This window comes from Coregonus clupeaformis, chromosome 21 (assembly GCF_020615455.1).
Source record: "Coregonus clupeaformis isolate EN_2021a chromosome 21, ASM2061545v1, whole genome shotgun sequence".
NCBI lineage: Eukaryota > Metazoa > Chordata > Actinopteri > Salmoniformes > Salmonidae > Coregonus > Coregonus clupeaformis.
Genome location: NC_059212.1, coordinates 19,472,832 through 19,499,664, shown reverse-complemented (window position 1 = coordinate 19,499,664; position 26,833 = coordinate 19,472,832). Strand labels below are relative to the sequence as shown.

The 26,833-nt window shown below is 44.5% G+C and overlaps 2 protein-coding genes and 1 non-coding gene across 3 annotated transcripts; 1 reads left to right on the top strand and 2 right to left on the bottom strand.

Moving 5' to 3' along the window:
- The first annotated feature begins 211 nt into the window (after positions 1-211).
- On the top strand, positions 212-9,458 carry LOC121535031 (divergent protein kinase domain 1A). Its single transcript, XM_041841707.2, has 5 exons — positions 212-540; positions 6,395-6,529; positions 6,892-6,999; positions 7,604-7,780; positions 7,992-9,458. The coding sequence occupies exons 1-5, from the start codon at positions 487-489 to the stop codon at positions 8,802-8,804; spliced, it is 1,287 nt and encodes a 428-aa protein (XP_041697641.2). The 5' UTR covers positions 212-486; the 3' UTR covers positions 8,805-9,458.
- A 1,233-nt stretch (positions 9,459-10,691) lies between these two features.
- LOC121535030 (60S ribosomal protein L5) lies at positions 10,692-15,375 on the bottom strand. Its single transcript, XM_041841706.2, has 8 exons — positions 15,289-15,375; positions 13,592-13,661; positions 13,101-13,216; positions 12,842-12,976; positions 12,048-12,250; positions 11,521-11,698; positions 11,111-11,199; positions 10,692-10,836 (listed from the first exon to the last, which is right to left on the bottom strand). Exons 1-8 carry the CDS (start codon positions 15,289-15,291, stop codon positions 10,734-10,736), a joined length of 897 nt encoding a protein of 298 aa, XP_041697640.1. The 5' UTR covers positions 15,292-15,375; the 3' UTR covers positions 10,692-10,733.
- On the bottom strand, positions 11,888-12,011 carry LOC121535827. Its single transcript, XR_005994796.2, has one exon. It is a non-coding gene; the product is annotated as a small nucleolar RNA SNORA26 (small nucleolar RNA).
- Positions 15,376-26,833: the final 11,458 nt, after the last annotated feature.

Below are 26,833 nucleotides of genomic sequence, written 5' to 3'. Positions count from 1 at the left end.
AAAATGTTTTTTTAAACCACATTTTGTATTTGTTTTCATAAATTACTTATTGCCTTTTCTTGCTGGCCCAATACAAGTGGACGTTGATTAAAATGCAATATCTTTTGAATGAGTTATCCACATTGCAATGTTTTGAAATGCGTGGTTTTATTTTGAAGGTTTCAGCATTACCATACGATCGTGGCGTCATATTGCTGTTGCTGGCAGAATACTAGTCAGCAGCGCTGCCGGACCCGTGAACTGCGTAAAGAGCCGGTCTTTGGCTGTAGGCTATCTACACGAACGGAGAACTAAGAATAATCGTGTAACGGGACATTTTCCGTGTTAGAATATATTTTGTGAAATCTAGACTGTGCTTCGAACGCATTGGAAACTGAAAATTGTGTAGCCTACGAACACGGACTGCCTCTTCATGAGCTCCAGCTTCACTCCATTTATTTGGATTCTCTTTCGCAGTTCCACGTATTGAGATGATCTATTTTTGTGATGGCGAGAGGTCTGTTTCCACGGGCCTGGATAAAGAAATCATTCTATTTCCAGGTAACAATGCTATTTTAAAGCGTTTTACACATTTTATATTGACAGAGCCTGCAGTCAATAACATTGACACCGTGTGGTTACTGTCATTGACAGTTGTAGTTAGTGTATGCATTTTGTCGTGCAATATTACGTTCGCTGGACTCCTAAAATTCGGATGGGACAACATTTTTCATTTAATAGTAGCCTACATCTGGCTGCAATGCAGATTCTTCTTGCACGCTGAACTTGTTGATGCTGCAATGGAGTGCGTCAATTTGGTTTGGAAAAATAGTCCCTAAGAACTGACAGAAATAAATGAGGCACGACTCCATTATTATGTTATGGGACTAGGGCACTAGGCTACACTTTATTGAATATAGCTTAATACACTCTTATTGAATGTAGGCAAATTCATTGGCTCAGGGTGGTCCTGCTGTCCAATTCATGATATTGTTTTATTCATATAGTTCATTAAGTTACAATAACGAGTCACCTCAAACAGTGGGACTTGGGCCACCACCTTTGTCCTTGCCTGAGGCTACCAGTGGCATATGTGATTCTGCAGCTGCAACAGTTTGTTTATCCAGTGCAACAGAAGGAATGATCCACTGTGCTGGAAAATAAGGCTGAACCAAGGGTATTGGGCACTGGGGGCCTGCAATTCCCCTATACCAGGGATCATCAACTATACTGAACAATAATATAAACGCAAAATGCAACAGTTTCAAAGATTTTGCTGAGTTACAGTTCATATAAGGAAATCAGTCAATTGAACTAAATTCATTAGGCCCTAATCTATGGATTTCACGTGACTGGGAATAAAGATATGCATCTGTTGCTCACAGATACTTTTAAAAAATAGGTAGAGGCATCATGCAGCGCGACACATCTCCTTTGCATAGAGTTGATCAGGCTGTTGATTGTGGCCTGTGGGATGTTGTTCCACTCCTCTTCAATGGCTGTGCGAAGTTGTTGGATATCCGTGGGAACAGGAACACACTGTCGTACACGTCGATCCATAGCATCCCAAACATGCTCAATGGGTGTCATGTCTGGTGAGTATGCAGGCCATGGAAGAACTGGGACATTTTCAGCTTCCAGGAATTGTGTACAGATCCTTGCGACATGGGGCCGTGCATTATCAAGCTGAAACATGAAGTGATGGCGGCGGATGAATGGCACGACAATGGGCCTCAGGATCTCGTCACAGTATCTCTGTGCATTGAAATTGCCATCGATAAAATGAAATTGTGTTCGATGTCCGTAGCTTATGCCTGCCCGTACCATAACCCCACCGCCACTGTGGGGCACTCCGTTCACAACGTTGACATCAGCAAACCGCTCGCCCACACGACGCCATACACATGGTCTGCGGTTGTGAGGCCGATTGGACGTACTGCCAAATTCTCTAAAACGACATTGGTTGAGAAATGAACATTCAATTCTCTGGCAACATCTTTGGTGGACATTCCTGCAGTCAGCATGCCAATTGCACGCTCCCTTAAAACTTGACAAAACTTCACATTTTAGAGTGGCCTTCTATTGTCCCCAGCACAAGGTGCACCTGTGTAATGATCATGCTATTTATTCAGCTTCTTGATATGCCACACCTGTCAGGTGGATGGATTATATTGGCAAAGGAGAAATGGTCACAAACAGGGATGTAAACAAATGTATGCAAAATCTTGAGAGAAATTCGCTTTTTGTGCGTATGGAACATTTCTGGGATCTTTTATTTCAGTTTATATTTTTGTTTAGTGTAGATTCAGCCGCAAATAGTTTGTAGACTGCAAATTGACCACAAGAAGCCCAAACAGATATAATATCTATCTAAAACATAATCATTTCAAACCTTGCTTAACATTTTATAGGATCACGTGTCTCTCAATTATGCGTGGAAATACGAACAGATTTCCAAAACAAGTAGAACAAGTATTTGATACACTGCCGATTTTGCAGGTTTTCCTACTTACAAAGCATGTAGAGGTCTGTAATTTTTATCATAGGTACACAAAAATCCAGAAAATCACATTGTATGATCTTTAAGTAATTAATTTGCATTTTATTGCATGACATAAGTACTTGATACATCAGAAAAGCAGAACTTAATATTTGGTACAGAAACCTTTATTTGCAATTACAGAGATCATACGTTTCCTGTAGGTCTTGACCAGGTTTGCACACACTGCAGCAGGGATTTTGGCCCACTCCTCCATACAGACCTTCTCCAGATCCTTCAGGTTTCGGGGCTGTCGCTGGGCAATACGGACTTTCAGCTCCCTCCAAAGATTTTCTATTGGATTCAGGTCTGGAGACTGGCTAGGCCACTCCAGGACCTTGAGATGCTTCTTATGGAGCCACTCCTTAGTTGCCCTGGCTGTGTGTTTCGGGTCGTTGTCATGCTGGAAGACCCAGCCACAACCCATCTTCAATGCTCTTACTGAGGGAAGGAGGTTGTTGGCCAAGATCTCGCGATACATGGCCCCTTCCATCCTCCCCTCAATACGGTGCAGTCGTCCTGTCCCCTTTGCAGAAAAGCATCCCCAAAGAATGATTTTTCCACATCCATGCTTCACGGTTGGGATGGTGTTCTTGGGGTTGTACTCATCCTTCTTCTTCCTCCAAACACAGCGAGTGGAGTTTAGACCAAAAAGCTCTATTTTTGTCTCATCAGACCACATGACCTTCTCCCATTCCTCCTCTGGATCATCCAGATGGTCATTGGCAAACTTCAGACGGGCCTGGACATGCGCTGGCTTGAGCAGGGGGACCTTGCGTGCGCTGCAGTATTTTAATCCATGACGGCGTAGTGTGTTACTAATGGTTTTCTTTGAGACTGTGGTCCCAGCTCTCTTCAGGTCATTGACCAGGTCCTGCCGTGTAGTTCTGGGCTGATCCCTCACCTTCCTCATGATCATTGATGCCCCACGAGGTGAGATCTTGCATGGAGCCCCAGACCGAGGGTGATTGACCGTCATCTTGAACTTCTTCCATTTTCTAATAATTGCGCCAACAGTTGTTGCCTTCTCACCAAGCTGCTTGCCTATTGTCCTGTAGCCCATCCCAGCCTTGTGCAGGTCTACAATTTTAACCCTGATGTCCTTACACAGCGCTCTGGTCTTGGCCATTGTGGAGAGGTTGGAGTCTGTTTGATTGAGTGTGTGGACAGGTGTCTTTTATACAGGTAACGAGTTCAAACAGGTGCAGTTAATACAGGTAATGAGTGGAGAACAGGAGGGCTTCTTAAAGAAAAACTAACAGGTCTGTGAGAGCCGGAATTCGTACTGGTTGGTAGGTGATCAAATACTTATGTCATGCAATAAAATGCAAATTAATTACTTAAAAATCATACAATGTGATTTTCTGGATTTTTGTTTTAGATTCTGTCTCTCACAGTTGAAGTGTACCTATGATAAAAATTACAGACCTCTACATGCTTTGTAAGTAGAAAAACCTGCAAAATCGGCAGTGTATCAAATACTTGTTCTCCCCACTGTATATATATACACAGTACCAGTCAAAAGTTTGTACACACCTACTCATTCAAGGATTTTTCTTAATTTTTTTACTATTTTCTACATTGTAGAATAATAGTGAAGACATCAAAACTATGAAAAAACACATATGGAATCATGTAGTAACCAAAAAAGTGTTAATCAAATCAAAATATATTTTATATTTGAGATTCTTCAAAGTAGCCACCCTTTGCCTTGATGACAGCTTTACACACTCTTGGCATTCTCGCAACCAGCTTCATGAGGTAGTCACCTGGAATGCATTTAAATTAACAGGTGTGCCTTGTTAAAAGTTAATTTGTGGAATTTCTTTCCTTCTTAATGCATTTGAGCCAATCAGTTGTGTTGTGACAAGGTAGGGGTGGTATACAGAATATAGCCCTATTTGGTAAAAGACCAAGTCCATATTATGGCAAGAACAGCTCAAATAAGCAAAGAGAAACAACAGTCCATCATTTCTTTAAGACATGAAGGTCAGTCAATCCGGAAAATGTCAAGAACTTTCTTCAAGTGCGGTCGCAAAAACCATCAAGTAGGTGAACGGATGATCTCCGCATGTGTGGTTCTCACCGTGAAGCATGGAGGAGGATGTGTGATGGTGTGGGGGTGCTTTGCTGGTGACACTGTCAGTGATTTATTTAGAATTCAAGGCACACTTAACCAGCATGGCTACCACAGCATTCTGCAGCGATACACCATCCCATCTGGTTTGCGCCTAGTGGAACTATCATTTGTTTTTCAACAGGACAATGACCCAACACACTTCCAGGCTGTGTAAGGGCTATTTGACCAAGAAGGAGAGTGATGGAGTGCTGCATCAGATGAACTGGCCTCCACAATCCCCTGACCTCAACCCAATTGAGATGGTTTGGGATGAGTTGGACCGCAGAGTGAAGGAAAAGCAGCCGATATTGTCAAAACGATACGATATATCGTCAAAATAATATCCCGATATGTAACTGTTTCAATATTTTTTTCCCCCCCATCTCTTACTGTATTCTGTTCCCATGTTTAGCTCTACTCAATAGTTGTTCTACCATCTGGGGTGTATTCAGTGACGTAAAATGTTCTGAACATTGCAGATAGAAATAGAACAAGTTGAGCAGACACGATTAAATCGCTCCATACGATTCCATGTTCTATCTGACAGACAATCGTATCAGTTTTACACTACACATTTTTATCTGAACGTTCTGTAACGTTACATCCTCCTGAAGAAACCCCCTGTTGTTAGAACAAGACTTTACTGCTCACTGTAGAATGTGGCCTGGCTTGTGACTCAAACAATAGTGACTTGGTCCTTGGTCCTACCTCTGGAGGCCCCTCTCTCTCTAACCCCTTTAAGCCATAACTCCCTCATGGTTCAAGCTTTTTCTTCTCAGCCCAAAACAACACTGCTCTAAGCTCCAGGCCTGATCATAGAGTCCTGATTAGAAATACTAAGTCAGAGAAACTCAAAGGTGATTTGTCCCGTCCCTTTTCCCTCACAAGTATCTTATTGGTCACAGTTTACCTTTCAGACATACTCTGATTCTGTTTCAATATCCACACATAGTATGAAGCAATTTATTGGCAGAGCAATGGGGCAGTCAATCTCTGATTAGGCATGCATTCTAAGTAGTATGCTAGTATGGACATTGGAACGTAGCCTCCTGATTGCATACTGCATGTGATATGAGGCCTGTGACATAGCCTATAGCCTAGGTCGTAACTCAATTGATTTAGAACCATATCAAGAGTCTTGTATTACATTAAGACCAAACCAACACTTAACCCCAGAACTCTGTTGTTTAGTCTAAAGGGCCATTGTTGGGCTACTGTGGTTGTGAGATCAATAGCTTGATTATGTAACCCCACTGTCACCGTGGAAACTACAGTACCGCTGGTTGTCTGTTGTTGGTCACATGACAGTGTTGATTAGGAAGCGCTAATTAGTATACCGCCATTGACCAGGATGGCCTCATTTTTTACTGTCATGGCAAAATAGGGGTTTATTCTCTCTCTCACTCCATTTGTTTGTAGATTCGTGTGAATGTATACCCTTAAAAGTCCAGAATATAACAGAATACCTCACCTTATCCAGATCATGCCGTTAATGAAAAATCCATTGTTTCAGATACATTGAAAATCGAATGCTTACTGACAACTGAACTTTAGATATTAGATGGAATGATGTTTACTATGTAGGGTAGGGACTCAGCACACTATTTTACAACACGGTGGTAGATTGAACATGGTGGTTAAACATTGTGCACTTAATGCACTACTCATTGGTGCATTGGTGCATGCTCATGCATTTAAAGGGAAGGTGTAGAATAAAGTAACCAACTAACCCTGTTTGTTTTGTTTGACCCCTGTAGGCTCGCATCTCCTTTGTGCGGGTGAAATACCTTTTCCTCACCTGGCTGACAGTGTTTGTCGGGGGCTGGGTGATCTACGTCCAGTACTCCAACTACACCGAGCTGTGCAGAGGACATGAGTGCAAAAACACCATAGTGAGTACGGACACATCTGTCATATCCATGGTCCACTTTTTTTTTTATTACATATTTTTATGTATTTATTGAAAGACAGTCAGTAGTGGGTACAGTAAAGACGAGGAGTGTGTTGAACAGGCAGTGGGCCAGATTGGAATGACAACACTGTGGGGAGGCGGCAGCACTAACTGCTAGTTACAACCCAGTTCTACTATGGTAGTGGTGGTAGTAGCACTGGTATAGAGCATCACCCATAGCATCTCACCCATCTTCACAAGTGGTCCGCCATCTATGGTTCTCACTTTGTAAAATCTGGTGTATTGTAGAGTAAAGCAATGGAGAGATAGACTAACACCAACCCATCTCCACTTCTCCCCCAGTGTGACAAATACAGGAGAGGCATCATTGACGGCTCGGCCTGCAGCGGCCTTTGTGACAAAGACACCCTCTACCTGGGCAGGTGCCTCTCTACCAGCCCCAACAACCAGGTGAGGTAACAGACCATGCCCCTACCTCTGAGCTGCAGGGGTTACTGTACTGTACAAGTTGTCTTGGTCTGTACCAAGTACAGATCCAGGATCAGTAAAACCAACCTTAGATCGGTGCATCTAGGGACAACCTCCTAGGACCCGGACCTACAGCCCTAATGTTGACTCAAGGCACTTCAGCAACTTCCAGTATGTGTACAATGGTATTATTGAAGGGCGTGGTGTCTTTAGTAGAAGTTCACTACAGTATTTCCATGCAGTCAGTCCAGAATAATAATCCAGTACATTTTACGTCATTTAGCAGACGTTCTTATCCAGAGCGACTTACAGTTAGTGCATACACTATTTTTTTTCATACTGGCCCCCCGTGGGAATCGAACCCACAACCCTGGCGTTGCAAACGCCATGCTCTACCAACTGAGCTACATCCCTGCCGGCCATTCCCTCCCCTACCCTGGACGACGCTGGGCCAATTGTGCGCCGCCCCATGGGTCTCCCGGTCGCGGCCGGCTACGACAGAGCCTGGATTGGTTGTTCTTATCGACTGTAGGTGTATAATAATGTAATGCCACTATCTGGTTGTCCCCCTTGTTCGGGCCCTCAGGTGTACACAGGTGGCTGGGGTGACCTGGACGGGGTGATCCGCTGCCAGGTGGGGGAGGTGCTGCACTATGAGCTGGGAGAGGAGCCGAAGCCCAGGAGAGAGGCTGCGGTCTTCGACAAACCCACCCGGGGAACGTCTGTGGAGAAGTTCCGCGAGATGGTTTTCAATCACCTCAAGGTATTGGAACTATTGCTGCTTTGACTTCAGCAGATGCTGTCACAATAATCAGCATAAGTTTTAACAAGGATTTTTGTCTTCATCGAAGGCATTTGTTGCTTTGGTTATTTATTTCACCAACATTTTTACTGAAATCTCTGCATAGTTTATAGAGGATACTAGCTAAACTGCTCTTCTTCTCCTTCCTCTCCACTTCCTCCCCCATCTCCAGTCAAAGCTGGGCGAGCAGGCTAGTCTGGCCAGCCTGGTGACCCAAATCCTCAGCGTCGCTGACGGCAACAAGGACGGCCACGTCTCGCTCCCAGAGGCCCGTTCAGCCTGGGCTCTTCTCCAGTTGGATGAGGTGCTGCTGGGGCTGCTCCTCCAGGAACGGGGCCACACCCCCCGTCTGATGGGCTTCTGTGGAGACCTGTACATGACCGAGAGGGTACCCTATGGCCCCCTTTACGGTGTCAGCCTCCCCTGGCCCCTGGAGGCCTGGGTCCCCAGTGGGGCCCGACGCAGCATGGACCAGTGGTTCACCCCCTCGTGGCCCCGCAAGGCCAAGATCTCCATGGGTCTCCTGGAGCTGGTAGAGGACATCTTCCACGGCAACTATGGCAGCTTCCTCATGTGCGACCTGAGCACCGACCACTTCGGCTACACGGACCGCCACGACTTCCGCCTCACCGACCCGAGGGCCATCATCTCTGAGGACGCGTTCAGGCGAACCATGCGCGCGCTGCACTGCGAGAAGGACGACGACTGCGTGTTGGGGGCGGACTGCCGTACGTCATGCGATGTCGCTCAGAGACGATGCAGGGAGGAGGTGACCCAGCCCAACCTGGCTAAGGCCTGCGGGGCGCTGAGGGACTACCTCCTGAGGGGGGCACCGTCGGAGCTGAGGGAGGAGCTAGAGAGGCAGCTGTATGCCTGCATGGCCCTCAGGGGCTCAGCGGGACAGATGGACATGGAGCACTCCCTGATCCTGAACAACCTCAAAGCGCTGCTGTGGAAACAGATCTCGCATACTAAAGACTCATGATGCTCAAAGAATTAAGACTTATTGACAAGTCTGCTACTGACACAGTGGCTTAGGAAGAAGAGGAGCCTTTGGGGAGATGATTTCTAAAAACTCAACCGTTCATTCAAGATGTACTACATTGTTTTATTTACCACCTGTTTTATGCTGCATAGAAGTTGTTTTGGCGGTGTCGGAGGTGTAACTGCATTAGAGCTGTCAAATCCACAAGTGGCTCCTGGCATTATACCTATTTGAAAGGAAATTACTGGTATTCGAAATATGGTGGCACTCCCTTTCGTCCATACCTTCACCAATCCAATGCTTTTAGATTTATGGGAAAATGCTAGTTTCTATGTTTTTTAGTAAAAAAGATAAGAGGAAGATAAGTGTTTCCAATGACATCATCGGTGTGCATCGTGTGATTTTAACCAACTATAAGTAGACATTGCCTACTAAACCTTAGCTTCCTCTATCTTTTTTACTACGTAGCATAGAAACGTGCCATTTTCACATATTTTGATGTTGGGGTGGTGCTGGAGATCAATATGAAGTTGTTTTTTTACATATCCCTTTAAGAGAAACTAAAACACATTTTACAACTTCGAACACTGGAATGTGAGATGTAGTCTACACCTCGATTAGGCTGATAGAAATCCTCATTATTTCATTTAATGATTTTCAATTTGAGCGTCATTATTTCTATATAGCCTACACTTTCTCGTTCTGAACTTCTAATGCGAGTGGCTTCGTGACAATTATCAAAAGCAGCTGCTCACCGATTTGACAGCTCCAACAGTTACACCTCAGACCCCGCCAAAACATTAGCTATGCGGGTGTCGGCTATCACCGATTAAAGCTTGATCTGATTTAATCTAGGCATGAGTCGTTGGAAGAATAATGGACTACTACGATTCATATTCAGCATGCTGGAAAATAACTGTAGAGATATTTGCTGTTTATGAAAAGGCTCATGGAACATTTTGAAGTGATAGTAGTTGTATGAACTACACATTTGAAGAACACTTGCACGTTACATGAAGACAATGTGACCAAGAAATCTAACTGAAGAAACAGAGTATTATAGAAGTCTATGGCTTTGTCCCAATAATCTTTCCTTCCTCCCAAAGTGTGCACTTGTTCCCTTCCCTGATTTGAAAGGAAACGACTGGTATTAGTACATACCTCAACCAATCCATTGCTTTTAGATTTATGGGAAGTAGTGGAACAAGTGTACACTTCAAGAGATAAGATATATTATTGGGATGCATCCACTTTGCTGGACATTTCACCACCCATTCTAGTACCATATACTGTACAAGATAAGAGATCATGCTGAAAATACCAGACTTGGAATTAGTTTCATTTTTTTATGGATGTTTGTCTACCACTTATGAAGGAGTGCTGTACATGAACTGCTTGTTGCATTTTTGACTTGCTGTTTCTACAGCTCAACCTTTTAAACATGTAGGTCACACTTTTAAAAAAGAAACCCAGTCCGATGTCGATTCTGAAGGTGTTAAACCGAAGGTCATAGCTGCATTTGAGGGATGAATTGCAATGTAGATGTATGTTTTCATGTTTACCTTGAAGTTTGAACCAGCATGTTTTGCACAATAAAAACCACATACCACTCACTGTGGTCTAATCTTAGGGTTTTTTTTGTCAGTTGAGTTGAAAGTGGATTATCCTGACTGTCTACTGTGCAGTGAGTATGAGGAAATATACCCAGACTAAAAAGGTTAGTAAAGGATGTTAAAAATGGAATGCATTGGAGAACCTGCTAATCAAGTCCATCATTCAATCGCACCAGAATTTCCCTCAAATATAAAAACGTCAGTATACAAAAAGCCATTCTCGCAAACTGCCAGGGCAGTGTTACCACAGGGAGCAAAGTGAAACACAGTAATGTCATTTGCAATACATTTATTAAGCCAATGTGCAGTGGTCCCTCTAACCGTCCGCCGCCTCTGCTTCCTGTGCTCGTAGAAAGCTGGCCTTTTTCTGGGCGACGCGGTCCTTTCTCTGTGCCAGCGAGAGTTTGGCGCGGTTCCACCTGCGACAGAGAAAACAATCCCCCATTAACCATCAGCACAGCAAACAAGATGAATGGCCGATCGCTCAATGTTTTGATGCTACCAGCAGATCTACAATATTCAGTCGCTTCTCTCAGCCCCGTCTTGAAAGGACAATGGACATCAGCTGTTGCAAATGAAGGACCAACTACATTTTGCTCAGCATACTTCGTATCATCATAAAGAAGCACTACCCCAATGCACAATTTCTAAATGTTCCCAAATGAAAAGCCAGCAACTGTGTACCAAACCCACCTCTTCTTTTTGACGTCTTTTTTGGGTTTCTTTTCGTGGACTGGGTTCTCTCTAATGGCGGCATGTGCTTTCTTGTACATCTCCTCTACCTGAAAGAACAACACATTGCTTATACGGAGGTAAGGTAACAAACGGGTCAGGACAAGAGTCACAGAAAACCACCAAACAGCCCTATCTGGTCATTCATCTCGCTTCTCTCAGCCCCGTCTTGAAAGAACAAAAAACATCAGCCGTCGCAAATGAAGGACCAACTACAATTTGCTCAGAGATCTTGGAATCATCATCAAGAAGCAGCGAATTTAACAACTTTAAGTGTGTGAAAAAGGAGTTGCCAAACCAACTGATCCTCTCCCATTCCAGGATCAGGAGTGCAGGCTGTCTGACTCAGTGGGCTGTGTAAACGGCCTTACTGTGTCTGGCGTGACTCCGTTCTTTATGAAGCGGGAGAACTGTTTCTTGTAGGCGTCTTCGTCCTCCTCCATCAGGTAACTCATGTAGTCAGACACGTTCATGCCCATGATGTGTTTGCGATGCATCTCTGCGTTGAACTCTTTGCTTTCCATGTCATAGCCTGGGAAACGTTTTGTGCTGAGGAGAGAGAGAGGAGATGGTGATACCACACTGGATTACTTTGGTTGATTTGAATAGTCAATGTTTTTCATAATCACATTATTTGAAAACGACAAAGGAAATGTCTTAATACAGAATTGATAGTTAGTCTTGGGCATTCATTATACAAACATTTTCCGATGAAGGGCAAGAGAAGAGACATGGACACATTGTCTCTCCCGACAGGATCCGCAGTGAGGAGTTCAGCCTTCACTGCAGGTTTATGAGAGAACTACAATAATTTACCCCTCTGTGTTGGTCATATAGGACACTTCAGGTCCTAGATGGGCAATAAAGGGGATACATATTCTGCTTGCACTTAACTAACCTGTGAGGAATTGAGAGGCCACCGTCGACAGCGCCCTTTAGTGCTCCGAACACTTTGTTTCCCGTCGACGTCCTGGCGAGCCCGGCGTCTAGAAAACACGTGAAGGCCCCCGGCTGGCCGTCTATACTCTCCACGTTGAACTCATCTCCCGTCACCTCCACCTGGCCCTCGTACACCTGGTCCAGGCTAAACTTGTTCAGCAGCTGAGGAGGAGCGAAAGAATGCATTTCTCTAATGAAAAATTGGTCTAAGATTTGGCAGCAATCTCTGTTGCCAATGTATATCCTCAAATGAATAGAAGCTTGATACACTGAAAATTAATTGCATTCACTGCGCTTTCACTGAGTCTACACGACTGTAAAAGCAGGTAAAGAATATCCCCATACCAGCATAACAGGCATTAGGGTGTGTAAGCATGCATTAGGGTGTGTGTGTGTGTGTGTGTGTGTAAGCATGCATTAGTGTGTGTGTGTGTGTAAGCATGCATTAGGGTGTGTGTGTGTAAGCATGCATTAGGGTGTGTGTGTGTAAGCATGCATTAGGGTGTGTGTGTGTGTGTGTAAGCATGCATTAGGGTGTGTGTGTGTGTGTGTAAGCATGCATTAGGGTGTGTGTGTGTGTGTGTAAGCATGCATTAGGGTGTGTGTGTGTGTGTGTAAGCATGCATTAGGGTGTGTGTGTGTGTAAGCATGCATTAGGGTGTGTGTGTGTGTAAGCATGCATTAGGGTGTGTGTGTAAGCATGCATTAGGGTGTGTGTGTAAGCATGCATTAGGGTGTGTGTCTGGCCCTTACCCTGCGGGCCAGCAGTAGGCCTGTGCAGTAGGCTGCAGCGTAGTTTGTCAGTCCCACGGTGATGCCGTACTTGGGCAGTTCATGGGAGTAGGCAGCACTGACAATCTGGTCTCCCTCAATCTTGGCGTAAGCGATCTGAAACAGAGATAATAGAGATAGAAGTGGTGAGGGTCTGGATGTGGTAAAAAAAAAGTTAGCAAGATTCTTAGTGCTGGGCTGTTACAAAAGCCTGCACACAGCAGCCCTCCATAGCACTCACCTGGCAGCAGATGTCTCTGTTGGAGAACCTCACGATCATCCTGTACTTGGGCGTGTTGTACTTGTTCTTGTCTTGTATGACCAGGCGCTTACGGGCAAAGTAGTCAGTCTTCCCCTCTGTCAAAGACAATCACACAACTGGTTAGTATGCCAGAATTCACCAATAGGATATAGCCAATCACTTGACTGTTTATCTTCAGCACTTCTAGAAGTTAATTCACCTCGCTTCTCTCAGCCCCGTCTTGAAAGAACAAAAAACATCAGCCGTCGCAAATGAAGGACCAACTACAATTTGCTCAGAGATCTTGGAATCATCATCAAGAAGCAGTGAATTTAACACAAATTCACACAACTGGTTAGTATGCCAGCATTTGCCATGAAAATCAAATAGCCAATACATAGTTTATTCTCCAATCTATTGAGTCAGTGGTTGGCGAGAGTATGATATATGAAGGGTGAGTGAATGTGCATTACATATCAAGAAAAATGTACCTCGCCTTCTCCTGAATTTCACCTGGTATCTCTTGAAGTAGGCCTTACTTTTAACGACCTTCACAAAGCCCTGTAGAGAGAAAGAGAGGTGAGACAGCTGCCATTGCAGATTTCTGGCGACAGGGTCAGGGGTGTCAGCAAACACGCAATACATATTTCTGCAGTGTTAGCTTCCCATGACACTTATCTAGAGCTGTTGATGTGGAAACTTTCTTACGATTGGTGGCAAAAACTTGCAGCACTGCAATTAGCTACCTAGCTAGTCTGTATCTAGCACTTCCAACAGGAATGTTATCAACTGACAGCTTCATACCTTAACCAGTTTAATTTTTCATGGTTATGAGCGATTAGTAGGATGACCAGTGTTTCCTCAGGGATTTTTTTTTGCTGCAGTGGGGGTAAAAGGGGGAGGGGGGTCTGGGTCCCAAAAAACATGCATAAAAACAGTGGATATAATGTAGGCCTACCGCCACCCGGGGTAACACGCCCCCTGCCTGTGCTCCACACAGAAACCACCTCACGTCACCATCCCCCTCCTCCCCAACACTTTCCCTGGTTGCCACTACTCTTGTTCAACAAAATATGTAATCTGTCTCATCACAATTTAAGTCACTCCAAAATGACTCTGTTAGGGTGGCGTTTTACCCCCAAGTTAGTCTACAATTGACCCATGTTACATTTAACCCCACTCTCCCCTATGCAATTACTGCACATTGCAAAGCATAATGTGCTTAACATGATGTTGCTAAAAATTTCCAGGTTTAAAATGGTACACCTCACGTGGATATTTATGAGTTGAGAAATAAATACATTAAGAATGGAAAGCTGGGATCCCCATCTTAACAAATGTCATTAAAAATGCTGTTTTCCCAGCGACAGCAACGAATAGCTGTGCATTGACTGCTTGTACGAATGCATGTTTCCCTCCTTATGGGACTCATAATTTGAATGCGCCTCTAGAGGAATATTTCTCTCAGAACACAACACGCCCACTAGGTATCTAATATGGGGTAGTCTGACTTTCTATCCATTACTTGTTTTGTTTGCAGAGGAAAAATAAAATGTAGACTGTTCCATCATATTCAATGTGCACCTCGGCAGACTTTTTTTAATTTTTATGTTCCATTTCTTTTTTGGGCGCAGTGCCACATAAATGACTGCAGCTTAAGACGACAGACGCAAAAACCGTCATACCAGTCGGGACAAGAAAGATTGTGAAGGCAAAAGCAAGTCAACACTACCGTATGCATTACTATGGGGATTTCAGTAAACAAACAGTACAAATCAACATCAGGTAGAAAACAACGCTGCAGTAGACTGCAAAAGTTGAAATATTTTAACTCTGGCGGTAAGCCCCGTTTACCATGGCGGCTGACGGCATTTACCGTCGTGCTCTTATTGAAAACAATGACATCTGGTTTGCCGTCTACCTCGTACCATCTAAACACAGCATTTAGGCTGACATCTACAACAAACATGTTTTTATGCAATTGGAAATGTTGAGGTAGGCCTTTGAGCGCCATATCGCCACGCTGGAACCTAGCCTGCAGCTAACATACAGCTGACCGGCGAAAGTATGCGGCACAAATCCACCATCATCCATTTCCAAAGAAACTCATATCCGACATGACAATGTATATTACAAGTATACACGCAACATGTTTTGGATTGTCAACAAATGATGACAATATACTGACCATTTCTGCAGTTTTTCCAACTTCCCAGTTGAAAGGCTTTCCAAGTAGCTGCAGAGTTGCTCAAATATGCTGATTGCTGACGTTGCAGACAGGATACCGCTTTCTATTAATACAAATGGTAATGCACGCCACCTACTGGATTGGAGGAGAAACTGTATGAATATTAGATTATTCATCGTAGTCTCGGGAAATCCCAGACCAAATCAAATGTTATTTGCCACATGCGCCGAATACAACAGGTGTAGACATTACCGTGAAATGCTTACTTACAGCCCTTAACCAACAATGCATTTATTTCTTAATAAAAAGTAAAATAAAACAACAACAAAAAAAAAGTGTTGAGAAAAAAAGAGCAGAAGTAAAATAAAATAACAGTAGGGAGGCTATATACAGGGGTGTACCGGGGGTGCGAATAGTCTGGGTAGCCATGATTAACTGTTCAGGAGTCTTATGGCTTGGGGGTAGAAGCTGTTGAGAAGTCTTTTGGACCTAGACTTGGCGCTCCGGTACTGCTTGCCGTGCGGTAGCAGAGAGAACAGTCTATGACTAGGGTGGCTGGAGTCTTTGACAATTTTGAGGGCCTTCCTCTGACACCGCCTGGTATAGAGGTCCTGGATGGCAGGAAGCTTGGCCCCAGTGCTGGGCCGTACGCACTAACCTCTGTAGTGCCTTGCCGTCGGAGGCCAAGCAGTTGCCATACCAGGCGGTGATGCAACCAGTCAGGATGCTCTCGATGGTGCAGCTGTTAACTTTTTGAGGATCTGAGGACCCATGCCAAATGTTTTCAGTCTCCTGAGGGGGAATAGGCTTTGTTGTGCCCTCTTCACGACTGTCTTGGTGTGTTTGGATCATGATAGTTCGTTGGTGATGTGGACACCAAGGAACTTGAATCTCTCAACCTGTTCCACTACAGCCCTGTCGATGAGAATGGGGGCATGCTCAGTCCTCTTTTTTATCCTGTAATCCACAATCATCTCCTTTGTCTTGGTCACGTTGAGGGAGAGGTTGTTATCCTGGCACCACATGGCCAGGTCTCTGACCTCCTCCCTATAGGCTGTCTCATCGTTGTCGGTGATCAGGCCTACCACTGTTGTGTCGTCTGCAAACTTAATGATGGTGTTGGAGTTGTGCCTGGCCATGCAGTCATGGGTGAACAGGGAGTACAGGAGGGGACTGAGCACGTGGCAGATGTGTTGTTACCTACCCTTACCACCTGGGGGCGGCCTGTCAGGAAGTCCAGGATCCAGTTGCAGAGGGAGGTGTTTAGTCCCAGGATCCTTAGCTTAGTGATGAGCTTTGAGGGCACTATGGTGTTGAACGCTGAGCTGTAGTCAATGAATAGCATTCTCACGTAGGTGTTCCTCTTGTCCAGGTGGGAAACGGCAGTGTGGAGTGCAATAGAGATTGCATCATCTGTGGATCTGTTGGTATGCAAATTGGAGTGGGTCTAGGGTTTCTGGGATAATGGTGTTGATGTGAGCCATGACCAGCCTTTCAAAGCACCAAGGCTGCGTTCAGTGGCAGCCCATTTCTGATTAATTAATTTCTTTTGACTAATCAGATCAGCTCCGAAAAAGATCTGATATGAATAGATCTGATGTGATAGTGGAAAAAATGGTGGAGTTCGTTTTGCATGGACCGGTGCCCCGGGTGAAGATTTCACTTAAGGGCCAATGGAATGGTCTAAAATTTGCTCAACCGGGGTACCGGGCCATGCAAAACGAACAACACCAAAATCAAAATTGGGCTGCCTGTCTCAATCGGAGAGGAAGAGGAGGAGCGAGAGGATTTACTCTGCCCAAAATCTGTCCGTGTGAGATAAGCCCTTTTGTATGGAGGTCTATGAGAGTGTCGAATTACGTGAGGCGTATTTGATTGAATTGAAGTTTCGTAATGTTTAGGCTGTTACAAATGTACCTTTATAAATGGATGATGCACGGGGCATTCCTGCAACTTTTAGAAAAACAACTTAATTGTGCCTGTTGTTCACACGCGTATCTGCCCTCTCATTGGCTAGAGTGGTCCCACCTGATTTCGCCTGCCTTCAATTATTGAGGACATGTATTTCCATTGTTTGAGCAGTCACTTGGCTATCTTGTCAATACAATAGATATTCTTTGTCTAAACGTAGCAGTATAGGGCAACAGAACATTGTTAATGTGGGAGGCAACTTGTCTGACTAGGGACCAGGAGACTACTAGCCTCAGCCCCCAGATAAAAGCCTGGGCAGAGGATAGAATATTACAGTCTCTGATGTCTCTCCTATCTGTGCAAGCAAGGTTGCAAAATAGTGAGTCTTTTGCAAGAATAACCAATTTTGATATACAGAAGATAGCCCTATTTGGTAAAAGACCAAGTGGCAAGAACAGCTCAAAGAGAAACGACAGTCCATCATTACTTTAAGACATGAAGGTCAGTCAATCTGGAAAATTTCAAGAACTTTGAAAGTTTCTTCAAGTGCAGTTGCAAAAACCATCAAGCGCTATGATGAAACTGGCTCTCATGAGGACCGCCACAGGAATGGAAGACCCAGAGTTACCTCTGCTGCAGAGGATAACTTCATTAGAGTTACCAGCCTCAGAAATTGCAGATCAAATAAATGCTTTACAGAGTTCAAGTAACAGACACATCTCAACATCAACTGTTCAGAGGGGACTGTGTGAATCAGGCCTTCATGGTCAAATTGCTGCAAAGAAACCACTACTAAAGGACACCAATAAGAAGAAGAGACCTGCTTGGGCCAAGAAACATGAGCAATGGACATTAGACCGGTGGAAATTTGTCCTTTGGTCTGGAGTCCAAATTTGAGATTTTTGGTTCAAACCGCTGTGTCTTTGTGAGACGCGGTGTGGGTGAACAGATGATCTCCGCATGTGTAGTTCCCACCATAAAGCATGGAGGAGGAGGTGTTATGGTGTGGGGGTGCTTTGCTGGTGACACTGTCTGTGATTTATATAGAATTCAAGGCATACTTAACCAGCATGGCTACCACAGCATTCTGCAGCGATACACCATCCCATCTGGTTTGGGCTTAGTGGGACTATCATTTGTTTTTGAACTGGACAATGACCCAACACACCTCCAGACTGTGTAAAGGCTATTTTACCAAGAAGGAGAGTGATGGAGTGCTGCATCAGATGACCTGGCCTCCACAATCCCCCGATCTCAACCCAATTGAAGTGGTTTGGGACACTTTTCTGGTTACTACATGATTCCATATGTGTTATTTCATAGTTTTGATGTCTTCACTATTTTTCTACAATGTACATTTTTTAAAATAAATAAAAACCCTTGAATGAGTAGGTGTGTCCAAACTTTTGACTGGTACTGTATATGTACATGAATAAATGGCAAATGGCATTACACTTACAACATGTCTATAAAGGGCTATAAACAAAGCATCAATATAAACTTAAACATTCACCTCTTGGAGAGAGAGAGAAACCAATTACTTGGATTGACAAAGGGTCAAGATTTATGGCACCCTCTCTCTCCAGCCTTGTGTGAGAATCTGCCAGGCTGAGACCTTATCAGATCTGCCCTGGTGCCACCGGGTCGTAAATTACAAGCTGGTAATGACCTATTATTACACAGCATGTAAAACCCCCAATAAACCCCCCTGCAACTTACATTTCAATGCACGCACAACATTCAGACATTTGTGTTACTGTCGACAATAAAAAGCCCTCAGAAACATGCGTCTTCTCCCTTCGGATGACGATAAAACTCTGACCTGAGTGGGTGGGTGCTGTGTCCAGATGCACATTTCCAAGCTTTCTGATTGGTTGGGGATGGCAGGGCTATGATGGGTGAGGGATAATTTAAGTAGGCTGAGCAGACAAACTAACGGGATTTAAGGGAAACTGAAGGGACTGTGAGGGGAAGTTAAGTAGAGTGGAGAGGAGAGGAGCAGCCTTTTTTACAGGAGTTGTAGGTGAATTCATGAAAAATAAAAATAAAAACGCTGCACACGTTATAATAAAATCACCTGGGATTTTCCTTTGTATTTTACATCATGTCCCCACCATCATTTCCTATGACCGAAAACAGCTTCTGGTCAATGAGAGGGCAGATACACGAGTAAATAAACCGCATCTAACCACCGTTCTATTGTGGAACATACAGTCACTAGAGAACAAACTGGACGAGCTCTGTTCGAGACTATCCTATCAACGGGACCTGAAGAACTGTAATATTCTATGTTTCTTGGAGTTCAACGAGCTGTATAAGCAAACAAGAAAATGCACATCCAGAGAAGGCGCTTCTTGTGGCCGGTGATTTTAATGCAGGGAAACTGAAACCCATTTTACCTAATTTTTACCAGCATGTCACCTGTGCAACTAGAGGCGACAAAACTCTAGATCACCTTTACTCCACACACAGAAACGCATACAAGGCTCTCCCTCGCCGTCCCTTTGGCAAATCTGACCATAACTGTAGCCTCCTGATTCCTGTTTACAAGCAATATGGAAGTGGTCCGATGAAGCGGATGCTAAGCTACATGACTGTTTCGCTAGCACAGACTGGAATATGTTCTGGGATTATTCCGATGGCATTGATGATTTTATCATATCAGTCACCGGCTTCATTAATAAGTGCATCGATGAAGTCATCCCCACAGTGACCATAAGTACATATCTCAACCAGAAGCCATGGATTACAGGCAACATCCGCACTGAGCTAAAGATCTGCCACCTTCAAGGAGCGGGACACTAATCCAGACGCTTATAAGAAATCTTGCTTCGACCTACAATGAGTCATCAAACAGGCAAAGCGTCAATACAGGACTAAGACCGAATCCTACTACATCGGCTCTGACACTCGTCGTATGTGCCAGGGCTTGCAAACTATCACAGAATACAAAGGGAAACCCAGCCACGAGCTGCCCAGTGACTCGAGCCTACCAGACAAGCTAAATGCATTCTATGCTCGCTTTGAGGCAAGCAACACTGAACCATGCATGAGAGCACCAGTTGTTGCGGACGACTGTGTGATCTCGCTCTACGTAGCCGGTGTGAGTAAGATCTTTAAAAAGGTTAACATTCACAAGGCAGCAGGACCAGACGGATTACCAGGAAGTGTACTCAGAGCATGCGCTGACCAGCTAGCAAGTGTCTTCACTGACATGTCAGAGGAAAGCCCTAAAAATTGTCAAAGACTCCAGCCTCCCAAGTCATAGACTGTTCTCTCTGCTACCACATGGCAAGCAGTACCAATGCACCAAGTCTGGAACCAACAGGACCATGAACAGCTTCTACGTTTAAGCCATAGGACTGCTAAATAGTTAACCAAATAGATACCCTGACTATCTGCATTGACCCTTTTTGCACTAACTCTTGACTCATCACATACACTGCTGCTACTGTTGATTGTCTATCCTGTTGCCTAGTCACTTTGCCCTTACCTATATGTACATATCTACCTCAATTACCTCGTACCCCTGCACATTGACTCGGTACTGGTACCCCGTGTATATAGCCAAGTTATCGTTACTTATTGTGTATTTATTCTTTGTGTTATTATTTTTCTATTTTTTCTCTATTTTCTTTCTCTCTGCATTGTTGGGAAGGGCCCATAAGTAAGCATTTCACTGTTAGTCTACACCTGTTGTTTATGAAGCATGTGACAAATACAATGTTATTTGAAGGTTGGGGAGTAATTGGTTACATGTAATTAGTTACATATAATCTAATTACAGATTATTATTTTTTTACTGTAGTCGGTTACGTTACCAGCAAAACTATTGTAATCAGATTACAGCTACTTTTGAAAAACTAGATGATTAGTTCTTGGATTAGGCCTACTTTTAAATTCAGAAAGGATGTTTGTGAAAACATACAATGACACCTTTCTGTTTTTCAATGACATTCAATTCAGCATTGAAAAAAGGAGCATGTTTAAGTTTGTTCCACTTAAGCGAGTCTGACCACAAGTAAGAGACCACTGATGGCACACTAAACGCATTTGATGGATCCTTTTTGTCTTCTTCTAATGCCTCTTAAAGGGAACGTAATATAACAGTAACTGAAAGTAATCAGATTACGCTACAGAGGTTTTTTTTAAATCCAAAGGTTACATTACTGATTACAATTTTGGACAGGTAACTACTAACTGTAACGGATTACATTTAGAAAGTAGCCTAGCCTATCACCACTGGCTGTTCTTACTATGGGTGATAATCACGGGGGCTAAATCACTAGCTTGCTCGTGCTCTTCCATCCTTCCTGTCCTCGGGCTCAGTGGGGAGATCTTCGTGGGCTATACTCGGCCTTGTCTCAGGGCATTAAGTTAGTGGCCTGTTGATATCCCTTTAGTGGAGTGGGGTCTGGGCTTCACCAAAGTGGGTGGGGTTATATCCTGCCTGGTTGTCCCTGTCCGGGGGTAACTTTGGACAGGGCCACAGTGTCCCCTGACCCCCTCTGTCTCAGTCTCCTATATCTATGCTGCAATAGTCTATACTTTCAAAATCTTCTTCTCATGAACCATAAGACCAAATTTGGAATGTATGCCCATGGTACATGTCTTAACTTAGTTTGAGGAAAACTAAGTTATTGGTCAAAAGATGGCTTAGTTATTGACAAGTCAAAAATCTGATTTTACGTGTCCTTTTAATGCACTTGTCACGCCCTGGCTCTGGGGACACTGTTATGTTGAGCCAGGGTGTGTAATTCTATGTTTGTATTTCTATGTTGGCCTGAGTGACTCCCAATCAGAGGCAACGAGTGTCAGCTGGTTGTCTCTGATTGGGAGCCATATTTAACTGTCTGTCTTTCACTTTGTGTTTGTGGTTTCTTGTTCTTATTTGGTTTGTTTATGTAACCAGAGACATCACGTTTTCGTCTGTTATTTTGATCGTGTGATCATTCTAATAAATATAATGTTCGCATTCAACGCTGCGCCTTGGTCTCTCCCTGACGATCGTGACAGAAGAAACCACCAAAACCAGACCAAGCAGCGTGTCCAGGAGCCATCGCTAGCAGATCTCCGTGGCAACCTCGACTGGGTCAAGCCTAGTGAGGAGCAGAGAGGGTGGACTTGGGAACAGTTGAGGAAGAGCTTCGACTGGGTCAAGCCCATTGAGGAGCTGAATAGCGGGAGTTGGAGAGAGAAGAGCGAGAGTTGGGCGAGAACGATAGAGGCCTGGCCCACGGGGAGGAGAGACCCCCAGAAATTTTTTAGGGGGGGGCTCACGACGTCGGGGCAGCAGGAGGCCGCGATAGAGCGGTCCAGCGGGTTGGCAGAGGAGGCCGCCAGGTTACGGGGGCCACTGGTCGAAGAGGGGATGGAAGGTGGAGAGGCACGGCGAGAGGTACTGGGGTGTGTTACCAGTCCGGTCCGGCCCGTTCCAGATCCCGATGTAGAGCCAGTGGTGTGTGTCCCCAGTACGGTCCGGTCTGTTCCTGCTCCCCGCACCAAGTCAGTGGTGCGCTTCGTCAGCCCGGCTCGGCCCGTTCCTGCTCCCGCACCAAGTCAGTGGTGCGCTCGTCAGCCCGGCTCGGCCCATTCCTGCTCCCCGCACCAAGTCTGTGGTGCGTTTTGTCAGCCCTGTCTGGCCCGTTCCTGCTCTCCGCACCAAGTCTGTGGTGCGCGTCGCCAGCCCAGTCCGGCCCATTCCTGCTCCCCGCACCAAGTCTGTGGTGCGTTTCGTCAGCCCGGCTCGGCCCGTTCCTGCTCCCCGCACCAAGTCTACGGTGCGTGTCGCCAGCTTCGGCCCGGCCTGCTCCCGCACCAAGTCAGTGGTGCGTTTCGTCAGCCCTGTCCGGCCCGCTCCTGCTCCCCACACCAAGCCAGTGGTGTGCGTCGTCAGTCCAGCACGGCCCGTGCCTGTTCCCCACACCAAGCCAGTGGTGTGCGTCGTCGTCCGGCACGCCCGCGCCTGTTCCACTGGTGCCTGGTCCGGCACCGGTCAGATGCGTTACGCCGGAGCTAGAGCAATCCGCTCCATCAGTGTGCAGTCCAGCTCCGGCCAGCGGGGCCAGACCCGGACCAGGGGTACTTTGGGGGTTGGAGAGGAGTGGGGATCAGGCCCGGAGCCGGATCCGCCGCCAAGGCGGAGTGCCCACCCGGTCCCTCCCTGTGGTATTTAGTTGGCGCGGTCGGAGTCCGCGCCTTTAGGGGGTACTGTCACGCCCTGGCTCTGGGGACACTGTTATGTTGAGCCAGGGTGTGTAATTCCTATGTTTGTATTTCTATGTTGGCCTGAGTGACTCCCAATCAGAGGCAACGAGTGTCAGCTGGTTGTCTCTGATTGGGAGCCATATTTAACTGTCTGTCTTTCACTTTGTGTTTGTGGTTTCTTGTTCTTATTTGGTTTGTTTATGTAACCAAAGACATCACGTTTTCGTCTGTTATTTTGATCGTGTGATCATTCTAATAAATATAATGTTCGCATTCAACGCTGCGCCTTGGTCTCTCCCTGACGATCGTGACAGCACTGTAAATCCACTCCACAGTGGCCTATCAAACTTGTAATCACTATCATGGATGTCCCTAAGATGAACCACACTGAATTTGGTATTGATATCTCAAAAAACAAGAAAACTATTAACAACTCATTCTTTGCATTTGTAACGCTAATGCTCAAAATCATCTGCAATCATCTTCTCCTCATGAACAATACATCAGATTCACTTCAGATTTTGTGTTTAGACATTACATCAGGCTTTAATGGTTTGAGAAAAGGTTGCTGCATTAACAAATGGCCGCAATGTACCTATAGATGCATGTTAGCACATTTGCTAATGCAAAAAATACTTTATCAATTGAACCATAATCCAGATTGACTCCAGATTTGGTATATAGACTCAATAAATTTGCCTCTAATGAATTTGAAAATGATTAGTTGCTGCATTCAAGGTCAGCCACGCTACACCACTAGATGGCACCACATCACACCAGGGCTATAAGAACTGAACCGATGGACATGGGGCCATGAAATTTGGTATGTAAACCTTGTGTACAGTATATGTCCTTAGAAGCTGTGTGAATATAAAGTTACTGCAACCTTAGATGGCTGCACCAAACCAGTTGGTGGCACTATAGATGTCATTGGCACCTGTGGCACCATAGGATACTAGAGCAATTAGGATATTAAAGCAATAACTATTGATCAAGTGGACTTTCTCTCATGCAAATGACTGTGCCATTTAAGTTATGCAGATGAACAATGTGAAATATCGTGATTAGTACATCTGTATAATTACATATTGTTGCCCTATTATGTGGTGTGAACGTAGTGAAAAGTGAATCTTTCATTTGGGAAAATTAGAAACTCTAAGTCCTGCTGCTTGCACAGTCAGACATTACAGCTGTGAGAATGTATTGAAGTATTTTGGAACGCTAATGTGGAGTGTTATACAACTGATCTTGTGGAGTGTTATCCAACTGATCTTGTGGAGTGTTATCCAACTGATCTTGTGGAGTGTTATTTAATTTTTTATTTTTCTATTATTTATTTTTTAGGGGGTAGATCAGTTTTAATATTGCAGATAGATTGTAACTTCCATCAATGTAATTGTCTGCATCACTTCCAATCCCCCATATGGTTTTCTTTCTCGCAAATATATATATATATATATATACAGTGGGGAGAACAAGTATTTGATACACTGCCGATTTGCAGGTTTTCCTACTTACAAAGCATGTAGAGGTCTGTAATTTTTATCATAGGTACACTTCAACTGTGAGAGACGGAATCTAAAACAAAAATCCAGAAAATCACATTGTATGAGTTTTAAGTAATTAATTTGCATTTTATTGCATGACATAAGTATTTGATCACCAACCAACCAGTAAGAATTCCGGCTCTCACAGACTTGTTAGTTTTTCTTTAAGAAGCCCTCCTGTTCTCCACTCATTACCTGTATTAACTGCACCTGTTTGAACTCGTTACCTGTATAAAAGACACCTGTCCACACACTCAATCAAACAGACTCCAACCTCTCCACAATGGCCAAGACCAGAGAGCTGTGTAAGGACATCAGGGATAAAATTGTAGACCTGCACAAGACTGGGATGGGCTACAGGACAATAGGCAAGCAGCTTGGTGAGAAGGCAACAACTGTTGGCGCAATTATTAGAAAATGGAAGAAGTTCAAGATGACGGTCAATCACCCTCGGTCTGGGGCTCCATGCAAGATCTCACCTCGTGGGGCATCAATGATCATGAGGAAGGTGAGGGATCAGCCCAGAACTACACGGCAGGACCTGGTCAATGACCTGAAGAGAGCTGGGACCACAGTCTCAAAGAAAACCATTAGTAACACACTACGCTGTCATGGATTAAAATCCTGCAGTGCACGCAAGGTCCCCCTGCTCAAGCCAGCGAATGTCCAGGCCCATCTGAAGTTTGCCAATGACCATCTGGATGATCCAGAGGAGGAATGGGAGAAGGTCATGTGGTCTGATGAGACAAAATATAGCTTTTTGGTCTAAACTCCACTCGCCGTGTTTGGAGGAAGAAGAAGGATGAGTACAACCCCAAGAACACCATCCCAACCGTGAAGCATGGAGGTGGAAACATCATTCTTTGGGGATGCTTTTCTGCAAAGGGGACAGGACGACTGCACCGTATTGAGAGGAGGATGGATGGGGCCATGTATCCCGAGATCTTGGCCAACAACCTCCTTCCCTCAGTAAGAGCATTGAAGATGGGTCGTGGCTGGGTCTTCCAGCATGACAACGACCCGAAACACACAGCCAGGGCAACTAAGGAGTGGCTCCGTAAGAAGCATCTCAAGGTCCTGGAGTGGCCTAGCCAATCTCCAGACCTGAACCCAATAGAACATCTTTGGAGGGAGCTGAATGTCCGTATTGCCCAGCGACAGCCCCAAAACCTGAAGGATCTGGAGAAGGTCTGTATGGAGGAGTGGGCCAAAATCCCTGCTGCAGTGTGTGCAAACCTGGTCAAGACCTACAGGAAATCTCTGTAAATGCAAACAAAGGTTTCTGTACCAAATATTAAGTTTTGCTTTTCTGATGTATCAAATACTTATGTCATGCAATAAAATGCAAATTAATTACTTAAAAATCATACAATGTGATTTTCTGGATTTTTGTTTTAGATTCCATCTCTCACAGTTGAAGTGTACCTATGATAAAAATTACAGACCTCTACATGCTTTGTAAGTAGGAAAACCTGCAAAATCGGCAGTGTATCACATACTTGTTCTCCCCACTGTATATATATATATATATATATACAGCTCTGGAAAAAATGAAGAGACCACTGCAAAAATATAAGTTTATCTGGTTTCACTATTTATTTATTACATTTTTGTTTTATTCTATAAACTACTGACAACATTTCTCCCAAATTCCAAGTAGAAATATTGTCATTTAGAGCATTTATTTGCAGAAAATTACAACTGGTCAAAATAAACAAAAACCTCGAATAATGCAAAGAAAATAAGTTCATGTTCATTTTTAAACTTAGGAAGAGTTCAGAAATCAATATTTGGTGGAATAACCCTGATTTTCAATCACAGCTTTTATGCGTCTTGGCATGCTCTCCACCAGTCTTTCACATTGATGTTGGGTGATTTTA